Source organism: Pteropus medius, unplaced genomic scaffold (assembly GCF_902729225.1).
Source record: "Pteropus medius unplaced genomic scaffold, Ma_sr-lr_union100, whole genome shotgun sequence".
In the NCBI taxonomy this organism is placed as follows: domain Eukaryota; kingdom Metazoa; phylum Chordata; class Mammalia; order Chiroptera; family Pteropodidae; genus Pteropus; species Pteropus medius.
The window spans coordinates 2,532,511-2,544,230 of NW_024354503.1; the positions used below are offsets into that span (position 1 = coordinate 2,532,511).

General features: G+C 50.1%; 1 protein-coding gene across 6 annotated transcripts in view; it reads left to right on the plus strand.

Annotated features, from left to right (window-relative positions):
• The window catches only part of EPHB2 (EPH receptor B2), a 181,191-nt gene that overhangs the window by 165,959 nt on the left and 3,512 nt on the right, over positions 1–11,720 (plus strand). For all 6 annotated transcript variants that reach the window (XM_039854665.1, XM_039854662.1, XM_039854663.1 and 3 more), the window contains 5 exons: positions 6,498–6,620; positions 7,214–7,461; positions 8,441–8,656; positions 9,733–9,882; positions 11,105–11,298. In XM_039854665.1, coding sequence (XP_039710599.1) covers positions 6,498–6,620; positions 7,214–7,461; positions 8,441–8,656; positions 9,733–9,882; positions 11,105–11,298 — 931 coding nt within the window. The remainder of the gene's footprint in view (positions 1–6,497; positions 6,621–7,213; positions 7,462–8,440; positions 8,657–9,732; positions 9,883–11,104; positions 11,299–11,720) is intronic.

Below are 11,720 nucleotides of genomic sequence, written 5' to 3' on the forward strand. Positions count from 1 at the left end.
CATTGCCCATGCATAGCAGACACTAGAAACATATTTGTAAAATAAATACATGAGCTGAATGAGATGATAGGGACCCCAGGCTCTGGCCGGGGAGGTGACAGAGAAGGGAGGTGAGAGGCTCCCTGTCATTCCTTCTTGGTGATTCCTGTGGTAGCCACTGCCCCCCGCCAACCAATGCCTCCATTTCCTCCACTGTCTCATCTTACCTTAGGCCAGGGCTGGGGGCACATGTGCCACACACACCCAGAGCAGATATCCCCTCCTGAAGAGCCCAGCAGAGAGAAAAGCAAAGCATAGATTTCTTGATTTCTTTCCATCTGTCCCCGACAAAACCGACACGGGGAGATTGAGGGGGAGAACCTTAGTCCTCATTTCAGATCACCCGGCAAATAGGAAATCCTAGTGGGTTCTCAAACTGTGCTCAGTGGAGTACCCTATCACCCCACAGATGGCCACTGGGTAAGGTGGGCCATCAGCATATCCTTCATTTGTCATATGTTTGTCGCGGCCTACTATGTATGCCAGGTATTGTTACAGGTACTGGGACACATAAATAAACAAACCAAATATCCCTGCCCTTGTGGAATGTATATCCTAGTGGGAGGGACAGAGGATTTTTAAAAAAATACCTGTAATGAGTAAAGTATATGGCATAGTATAAGATGAAAGTGCTATGGAAAAAAAGGCAGAGTAGAACGGGGTGATGGACCGGGAGCTGCAAGGGTCAGGGTTGCCTTTTTAAATAGGGGAGTTAGGACTGGCCTCGCTGAGAGGGTTTCATTGGAACAAAGATACAAAGAAGCTGGGGGAGTGAGCTATGCCCCAGTGCCTGAGGAAAGAGCATCCATCCCAGGCAGCGGGAACAGCCTGTGCAAAGGCCCTGAGGCTGGAGTGTGCCTGGCAGGTTTCAGAAACAGCCAAGAGGCCAGGGCGACTGTCGCAGAGTGAAGGGGCAGGAAGGGTAGGTATAAGGAACCAAACATGCAGATTCCTGTCTACTACAGTAGGTCCTTGGTTTTTATTCGGAGTGAAATTGGGAGTCTCTAGAAGATCTGAGCAAAAGACTGACATGCTCTGAGTTACAGTTTTGACAGGACTTCTCTGGAATGAACTTAAGGGGCTGGCGTGTGCCAGGCAAGGCGAGAAGTAGGGAGACCCATGAGGTGGCTGTTGGAATAATCCAGGGACGAGATAATGGTGCCCAGACCAGGGTGGCAGAGTTGGAGGTCATGGGAAACGGTTGGATTCTGACACATTTTGAAGGCAGAGCCACTAGATTTGCTGCAGGATCGGATGTGGGGTGTGCAAGAAAGAGCAAAGTCAAGGAATTCTAGATGTTAAGCCTCTGGGTAAAACTCAATTTGAAGCAAAAGTTCCTAGGCTTAACAATCATTTTAGACATAAATGTAAAAAATGATTAAACCATTAAAATTTCCAGAAGACACTTTAGGTAACTGTCTAACTGATATGTAAATGGAAAAGGACTTTCTGAGAATAATAGCAATGAAAGATCACAAGAAAAAGGCAGACGAATTTAACTACACAGAAATAAAAATCACCTGTACATTAAAAATCAAAGTCATAAATAACATCATGTCCTCCTATTCCCCATGTAATAAAATCATAATCATAGATGTAGCTAAACACATGGAGTGTTCCATGTGCCAAGAATTGTTTTAATGCTTTGCATGTATCTATTTATTTAATCCTTACAACTGTCCACTTGGAGTATGAGGAAATAGACACAGAGGGTTACACAGCTGCTCAGGCCGGGAGCTGGCATACCAACCCAGGGTATCTGGCTCCAGGGCGCACACTCTTAGCCATACTGTGCTGTCTGTACTCGACTGAGCTAGAATAAGACAGACACACACACTGTCACCTGGAGTCATTTGAGAGCATCACTCTTTAGAGCGTGAGTCAGAAACAAGGAAACAGGTGACGGCAGGGATTTCTTTTAAAAATAGACCCCAAGATTTGTTCATAGGTTAACACATCCTAAAGCTCTAGCTCCTACTCCCTGCATCTGAATAGGACTCCGATTTTTAAAAAAAGCACTGCTAGCCCTGGGACTCCATATCCACCAGGAGCCTGGGGTGGCGAGGACAGAGGAGGAAGCTGAGGCCAGGAGATGTGTGTGACTGGCTCAAAGACACCCTCACGGGCTCAAGTTTTCCGTCATTTAGCAGGTGCTGAATGAGTACCAAGGTCTGTGGTGCCTGGATGTAGAGCCAGAGGGACTGACATGGTTTCTCATTCCAACTCTTCCACTGGCCAGCCAGCTGCCCTTAGGGAAGTCATCGAACCTGAGCCTTGATCTCTCTCTATGGGAAGTAGCAGGAATGATACTTCTTTTACAGAGTTGTGAGGATTCAATAAATTAATGGCTATTAAAGCACTGTGTAATAATAATATTTAATAGCTGACTCTTCATTTTAACAGATAATTATTCAGTGCTTTCTTTTTGCCAACTACTCTACTAAGCCCTTTAAAAATAAATTCTCTTTAATCCTCATGAGGTAGGTACTGTTTATTTCTGACCATCATTACTGGCAGATCCAGAATGCAAACTCAGGTTTCTGAATACCTGGTTCCTCCTTCCTCATCCTGAATTTCCCATTTGGGTTCAGGATGGCAGTCGGTGGCCCTGACAGTCATAAATCATCTAAACAAGAGCCCAGTATTTTCTGAAGACCCCTGCCTGCAAAGGTCTTCATGCAACCATTTCAGCAGACATCACCCCTGGGAGCCAGGCCTTGTGCAAGGCCGTGGCCACTAGGCTCACCTTCGATTCCAAGACACAGGTTGGGGAAGCACCAGAAGACACTGCTAGCCTGACCGTTACAAGTATAGACTCTACAACCATATGACCTGATTCAAACCCCACTTCTGCCATTTATTAGCTGTGTCCCTGTCCCCTTGGGCAGGTCATTTAACCTTTCTTATGCCATAGTTTCTTCATCCAAAATAGGGGGATGGTATTAGTTTGGACTAAATGAAATGGCCCTTTGTGTAGGTCAGCAGCAGTCAAATAGTGACAATTTTATAAAGCTCATCTTAATGATATTTACCGGGCAGTGTTGCTAGGAGGATTAATTAGGTCAATACCAATTAAGTGCCTAGAACAGGGCCTGGTGCCTAGGAACTCGCACTGAACGAACAGCGAGCCAGTAATGCTATTAATGGTGAGGTGAAACCAAGGGGTCACAGAAGCAGGATGGCTTGGCTCAGAGACATGCATTCGATAAGTGTTTATTAAGCATGTGGTGTATACCACCTTCATGTATATTCTCCAGAGAAAATAGTCTAGAGCAAGGGCTCGTAACTTGGGGTTCACAGACCCCCTCCCAGAGCTTCAAGGGCCTGTGAACATTCCAAAATTATATGCTGCATCCGGGAGAGCACACGCACATGAATTCTTCAGATTCTCAAAGGCATTCATGACCCCAAACGGGTAGAGAAAGAAAAGGGCACATCAGTGAGTGATGCTATTATCCTTTCGATAAGCATTTATTGAGCACCCTCTGTATGCCAGGCCCTGGGATTTAGTGTGAATAAAACAGACACAGCCTCCATCTCCCTGGAGGAGAGAGGGTAAAGCAAGCCCTCCCAAGCAGCATAGTGTTCCAGAAAGCAGGGGGCGGGGGCGGGGGGCGGTGGTTGGCGGGTTGGCCTGTGGGCATGTGTGTCTGGGAGCCCTGATACGAGGCAGGAAAGCCATGTAGACATCAGGGCTGTAGGAGTAGATGTGGAGACAGGGCTGTGGGAGCCTAAGGAGAAAGCATGGATCTCCACTGGAGGGATCTGGGCAGGCTTCACACAGGAGATGGCATTTGATCTGGACACAGAGCATAGAAGGCACAGAGGCAAGAAATTATGAGCTGTTGCCCATCAGGGAGACTCTGGAATGCCAGGTGAAGGCACTTGCCTCTGTCCTGTAAGCAATAGAGAGCTCTCCTGACCAATATTTGTTGGCCAACGCTTGGGGACGGCATCTGATCGGCTGGCAGTGCCCAAGTCGGCTTTGAGATCATGCTGTGCTTCTCCTTAGCTCCCTGAGCTGACCCATGCCTGTCCTCTCTCCGTGGCTGGCTCAGCAGAAAAGGCTACCCCCAGTTCTGCTGGGAGGGAGGCTGGAAGTCAGTCCCTGAGACCCACAGGCCAGGCACTCAATCTGAGCAAGAAAAGGCACATTTCCGGGGAGCTGATGCCCCCACGCAGAGGAGGACTAACTTGGGAAAGAAGGAGTTATGACTGAATACTCCAGGTGGAATTGCCATGGACCAGATCTGGTTAGAGTTCATCCAGGAGGCTGAGCATGATGATTAAGAGTACTGGCCCTTGGCTCAAGTTTGACAGACCTGGGTTCAAATTCTGGCAGTGCCATTTGCTAGTCGTGTGTCCTTGGGCAGTTGACTTGCCCCTCTGAGCTGAGCTACAGTTTCCTCATAAGCGAAATGAGAATAATGATCGCTTCCTCCAAGAGTTGTTGGGCAGGAGAGATGAGATAATGCCTATCAAGAGCCTGGCACAATGTCAGGCACAGACAAAGGGCTCAGTAAGTGGCAGCTGCTATTATTCTTCTTCTTCTATCTCTGTCATCTGGATTCTGTTCAGCTTTACAGACATTGAGTGTCTGTTGTGTACAGAGCTTTGTGCAGTGTGCCAGGGGAGGGAAGAATGAGAAGAGATCATGTGACCACCCCCTCCTAGGCTCCCACAGTCTGGGATGGTGGTTCTTAACCTCTTGGGGAGGTGGGTCTCAGGCTCCTCTGAGACTGCCAAAAGTTTGAATCCTATGGCCAAACAAAAACATGCATGTGTGTGTATATATAAAATTATAAGAAAAATCCAGAAAAATCTATACTCAGGGATACATTTTGTAGAACTTTTACTTTCATGAATATTTATTTCCAGAATTTTCAGATTATAAGGAGTATGAATTACTTTTCTAATTCAAAAAGGCAATAATATATATATAATATTTATATATTTTATATATTATAAATATATTATATATAATATATATATATAATATATATTATATATATATATTCCATTTCAGGAGGTTACCAGACTCCGCTCCCTATCCCACCCCCAAACCTACACCAGGACTGCCAAGTAGTTCACAGACTCAGATTAAGAAATCCTGACCTAAAGGGCTAGCGGATACCCACACAGATCATCCAAAATAAAATTCAGGTGTTAGAGCAGTGGTTGGCAAACCTTTCTGGAAAGGGCCAGAGAATAAATACGTTATGTTTTGCGGGCCATATGGTCTCTGTCATAACTACTCAACAGTGTGAAAGCAGCCAAAGGCAAAGGAATGTGTGTGGCTGTATTCGAATAAAACTTATGTATAAAACCTTACTACAAAACAGGCCGTGGGCCAGTTAGCCAGCTCCTGTGTTAGAGGTTCCAACTCCCAGATTTCTAGAATGTCTGAAACAGAGGCTGAATGAGAGCAGTCAAGTAACATGTCCGAGGTCTTGCAGCTGAGCAGGGTTGATGGCCCCACTCGCCAGCCAGCCAGGCCTTACTGTACCCAGGGACTCCAGCTCCCAACACCAAAACTGCTGCCTCCAAAGTCGCAGCTCCCAGAGCAGTGGGAGAATGTGGGCAGGGAGCCGGGGAAGCTAGGGGGAGGCCTGGGCTGGGAGAGGGCCGGAAGACCGGGTATCTGGGAGGCGCAATGTGGGATGGATCATCTTTCCTTTCCTTCGAAGCCTTTTGCTGACTCATTGCTGAGGTCAGAGGTCCAAGTTACCTCTTTCCTTTCTGCATCAAAAAATAAAAATCCACATCAGATCAGGAATCAAGTTAATATGCCCATGTCCAGCTTCACGCTGATCACGAGGGAATTTGAGATCCAGAAAGATTTAAGACTTGGCTAGTGGGGGACCTGAGAGGTAGGCCCAAGAGCCACAGGTGCTCAGACCCTGGTGAGGCAGCCAGAAAGTCTCCTGAGGGGAGAGGAGGCTTGAATTAGGCCTTGAAACACTGGGACACCTAGGCAGAAATCCAAGAACTTGGTCTATTGCCTGTTCTTTCCTTATTTTTGTTCTAATTCCCTCTCCCCCTCCTTTGTTGATTTCCTCTTCCTTTACTTTGGACCCCCGCTTCTCTTATCACTAGAGTAACAAACCTATCTATCCTTTTATCCTTTTACGTCCACACCTATAACAGACATTGCCAATCAATCCTGACAGTCTATTAGCTGCTCCAAAAAGCCATTACTAGTCAACTAGAGTGGGAAGAAGAGTTAGAACCTATTTGCTCTCCCTGCTAAGCTCTCTGTTCCCCTTACCCTTCTACTCTGCTCAGTGCCCATCTGCTCACAGAGGCCCAGGAAGGTCAAGTGACCTGCAGGGAGTTGCCCAGTTCTTAGGGGGGCCACATGGGCGTGTATTGCCCTCCACAGATGGGCTGGCTCTCACCTTTCCATTTGTCCATGACTTGAGTCTGTGCATGTGACCAAGCTTGGTCTTGTCCCCCAGTGACTCCAGGCATGAAGATCTACATCGACCCTTTCACCTACGAGGACCCCAATGAGGCAGTGCGGGAGTTTGCCAAGGAAATTGACATCTCTTGTGTCAAAATTGAGCAGGTGATCGGAGCAGGTAGGTGGCTGGCGTCCTCCCAGGTACCATGGCCAGCCATAGGTGGGGAGACTACCCCAATATGTACTCCTGGGGCAGAGGGTAGGCTGTGGGGAAGGAGCCTCCGAGGACCCTCCAAGGACTGGAGGCTCAGAACGCCCAATGTAGAATACCCCTCAAAGGTCATCCAGTAAAATCACTTCATCGACAGATGAGGGAACTCAAGCACAGGACTGGGAAGGAGCTCGTACATCATGTCAGATTGAGCTAGGTCTGGAACCCAGTCCGCTGGACTTGGTCCAGTGCTTTGTCCTTCCCACCATTCATCCTATGTCCCTTCTCCCCTCCATCTCTTTAGATCCCCCTACATCCTCACCCCACTCCTAGCCAAATACCACGGGACAGCTATGAAGAGTTTACTCTTACTCCCGAAAGTAGCTGGGACTGTTTTGGGTGTACACATTCTACAAAGGAGTTCTGTGTCCAAGAGGATGAGTTGGCCAATGAGGAGAAAAATCTCCTGCAGGTCCCAGGTGTAGAGATTACAGGGAACAGGGAGGTGGCACGTCCACCTGGCAAGTGACGTCCTGCCTCTCTCGGTGTGTCTGTCCCAGGGGAGTTTGGTGAGGTATGCAGTGGCCACCTGAAACTGCCAGGCAAGAGAGAGATCTTTGTAGCCATCAAGACACTCAAGTCGGGCTATACTGAGAAGCAGCGCCGGGACTTCTTGAGTGAGGCCTCCATCATGGGCCAGTTTGACCACCCCAACGTCATCCACCTGGAGGGTGTTGTCACCAAGAGCACGCCCGTGATGATCATCACTGAGTTCATGGAGAACGGCTCCCTGGACTCCTTCCTTCGGGTAGGGGAAGCCTAGAGTGCCAGGGGCCACGGATGGGGCAGGAGATGGGAGTGGTGGACATAGCTTCATACTACTGCCAGAGCCTGAAACGGTCTTGGAAAAGATCTAGGTCAGGAATGGCTTGCATACTGTCACTTCCCATTCCCTTGCCCATGGCAGGCTTTGCTAATCAATCCCAGAAGTCTCTCTGACCATACCCAGAAGCAATCTCAGAATCCTTCTCAATCCAGGGAACCACGACCAGTCAATCAGAGTTGGCATGCAACCTGAAATCTGTTTCAATCCATGCTCTTAGCCAGCCTTCTCATAATGCACAAGAGAAAATAGAAGCTCAAAGAGAGGTTGTTTGCCCAGGGTCGTTCAGAGGGTCAAGGTGAGAGCCAGGACTGGAACCAGGTCTCTTGACCCCTAGACCAGAATTTTCACCAGATTTTGCATTCCTCCAGAGCTCTATAGGACAGGGGGGTAAGTTCAGAGCACAGGCAAACAGGAGTGTTCCAGGCCCCCTGGAAGATCACAATTAACCAGACAGACAAAGAGCACTGTCTAGGAGCCGGAAACATGCCACTGGCCTAGCTGCCATTTAGCAAATATTTTCCAAGCACCTAGTATATGCCAGGCCCCTTCCTTGCACCTTCTTGTTTAACTCAGATAGTCTCGGGAGGTGGGTGTTACTTATCCTCATTTAACTCACCGAGGAAACTGAGACTCAGAGAGATCAGGTCACTCATTCAAGGCTGCACAGCCAGCAAGGGTCAGAGCCATAGTCAAACCAGCTGTGTCTGCTGCAAAGCCTGTGTTCTCTCCACCACACTGAAACTGGCCTCTCCTGGGCCTAAGGTTCCCACGCATCTGAGCCCTTCCCACAGGGAATCCAGGCCAGAGTGGCAGGGTCCTGCTCTGGTTTCCCATAGCAAGGATGACCCAGAGTCTGGTTCATGTCCTTCCATTTACTTTGTTTTCTCCACTTCTCCCAAAGCAAAACGATGGGCAGTTCACAGTCATCCAGCTGGTGGGTATGCTACGGGGCATCGCAGCTGGCATGAAGTACCTGGCAGACATGAATTACGTCCACCGTGACCTGGCTGCCCGCAACATCCTTGTCAACAGCAACCTGGTCTGCAAGGTGTCTGACTTTGGGCTCTCACGCTTCCTGGAGGATGATACCTCAGACCCCACCTACACCAGCGCCCTGGTAAGACAGAGGCAGGGAACACTGTAGTCACGGTGCCAAGAAAGAGGGCATAAACACCCATCTCTCCCTGCAATATGTTTTCCCCAACGCCTGCTCATGCCAAGCGCTGTGCTGAGCCCTGGAGATCCAGATACATAAACCATGGTTTCTGCACTCTTGGGGCTCACGGGCTGGTGGGCACACGGATGTGCAGAGCAACACAGAGTGAGAGGGCAGGAGAAGGCTTACGGAGGGGGTGATATCCAAGCTGAAAGCCGAAGGGCCAGTAAAAGTTTGTCAGATGCCATGTTCTCATAGCCAGGTGTGACTGGAATCCAGGCTGTGAGGGGAAAGGTGAGCAAGAAAGCTGGAGGGTGGGCCGGGCCGGATCTAGGAGAGCTTGCATGCCCGTGCTCAGGACACTCTCCTGAAAGTCGCTAGGGTTGCTGAAGGATTTTAAGTAGCCAGGACTAGGACTCAGGCCCTGCCCTCAAAGACCTCAGAGATAGTGCAAGTAGAACTAGGCAAGTGGCAGATGATCTGAGGACTGCTCTGTATGGGATGTGCCTCCCTGAGGGAGAGATATGGGGCACGGTCATAGGATTAAGGAGAGTGAGCAACTCTTGGGGACTTAAGGAACGACTTTCAAAGGAACTTAGAGCAGTGGTCTCCAACCTTTTTTGGCACCATGGCCTGGTGCGCTTCTGAAATTTCTAATGCCTGATGATCTGAGGTGGAGCTGAGGTGGTGATGCTAGCGCTGGGGAGCGGCTGCAGATACAGGTGAAGCTTCACTCGCTCACCCACTGCTCACCTCCTGCTGTGCGGCCAGGTTCCTAATAGGCCATGGGCCGTCCCGGTCCTCAGCCTGACTTAAAGGATAAGAAGGAGGTTTCTAGATGGCAGAGTGTGAAAAGGCGCTAAGTGCAGAGGAACAGCATGTGCAAATGCCTGGAGGTCCGAAGCAGCGTGGTGAGTTTGGAGAATAAGATACTTCATACAATTGGTACAGCACAGGGCATAGGGTGAGGCACACTGAAAGCAGAGGCCAGACTGGTCAGCCTCCCATCCATCAACCCTCCTCATTCTGTTCCACAGGGTGGGAAGATCCCCATTCGCTGGACAGCCCCAGAAGCCATCCAATACCGGAAGTTCACCTCGGCCAGCGATGTGTGGAGCTATGGTATCGTCATGTGGGAGGTGATGTCCTACGGGGAGCGGCCCTACTGGGACATGACCAATCAGGATGTAAGTCTCTGAGGGAGAGCCTCTCCGGCCAGCCAGATTGGGGAGGGCAAGATCCAGAATTCCTGGGCTTTTGCTGACCTTCCAGGAAGCGGGAGCAAAATCTCTGAGATTCTTCTGGGTGAGGGCAGCTCCCAGGGCAAAGCTGGCTGATTCAGACATCTACACAAGACCCTGGCCTCTCCAGGAGGTCAGGAGTAGAAAAGATCTACCATCTACAAACCAGCAAATCTTTAGGATGCATTCACCTTGTGGCCAACCCTGAATGAGACCGTGTCTGCCCCTCAGGTGTTTACCACCTAACCGGGAGACAATATGGTTATTCTAGGAACCAGATATAGTGATCAGGCACTTTTATGGTCAGGTGCTAAATTGGAAAAGGCAGCATCAAGCTCTGCAGGTGTTGAGGCAAGAGAAGTATGGGCAAGAGCAGCCAGGAAGTCTTCACGGGACAGGGGGATTCGCACAGTAGTGGGACTTGGAGACACAAGGGCTTCCAGTGGAAAGAACAGCCTGGGCAAAGGCCCAGACGTGGGACGATGAGGGGTTGTGCTGGGGAGCAGGGGAGAGGAAAGCTGCTTGGGAAGGTTGCTGAGGTTCAGTAATGGGGTATTTGAAAGTCAGCCCAAGGAATTTTGATTTGCAACAATGCACAACAGAGAGGACTTGAAGAAGCTTGTTGAGGAGGGAGGGTGACAGATTGGAGCCCCTTTCCCTGACAGAGAAGCCAGGTGGGGGCAGCGGTAAGGGGGTGTAAGGCCATGCTGTGAGGACTGACGGGGGAGGTATTTCTCATCTGGAGCTGTCAACGGCACTGAAATCAAGAAATTGGTCACCCTGGGGTCAAGGGTCAAGAAGAGGAGTCCTCAGGGCCATCAAAGCCAGGAGAGGGTCAGAGATGGGATGGAAGGGGGAGGAGCTGGCAGAGTTGCCCACAGGAGGCTCAGTCAAGCCTGGTGGCTCCCGAGGCAGAGGCTATTTCAGGGTTCTGGATTTCCCAAGGTTAGTGGGGGAGGGGCACCCAGCTGACAGGTCAGACTGAGGCTGTACCTGGTGGGAACCTAGGTGAGGCCCATCCCTTGGACTTCCTGGGAGAGTTGGAGGCGATTCCCAGGGCAACCAAATAGGTCTGTTCTGCAGTGCTCTGGGGGCAAGACAGGTCAGGCAGCAGATGCTCTTATCCCACCCACCCACCCACCCTACTCAGCCCCTGTGTTGTCCCCAGGTAATTAATGCCATAGAGCAGGACTATCGGCTGCCACCACCCATGGACTGCCCAAGCGCCCTACACCAGCTCATGCTGGACTGCTGGCAGAAGGACCGCAACCACCGGCCCAAGTTCGGCCAGATCGTCAACACGCTGGACAAGATGATCCGCAACCCCAACAGCCTCAAAGCCATGGCGCCCCTCTCTTCCGGGTATGGCCCCACCCTGCCCCCTCCTCCCAGCTGCACCCTGGCCCTGCCCCCTCGCAGTATGGCTCTGCCCCGACCAATCCTTACAGTCTCTGACCACCTACCCGCCCCAGCTCCCCCTGCTTCAGGCAGACTCTCCGCCCAGAACCCGGGTGAGAAGGGGTGGTACTAGTGCTTGTTAGGCATCTGCCCTGCCTTGGGGTGCAGAGGAGTGCAGGACACGTTTCATTCTGGGTGACAGAGGAAGCACTTTTAAAGCATGCACAGAGAGAACAGTGTTTAAAAAAAAACTACCAGAATCTTGGTTGGTGAATAGGTTTACCCATAACTACATTTCCTTCTAACCTCACACAAACCTGAACTCTCCAAATTGCATTTGCATCCTCCTCAAAACACACACACACACACACACACACACACACACA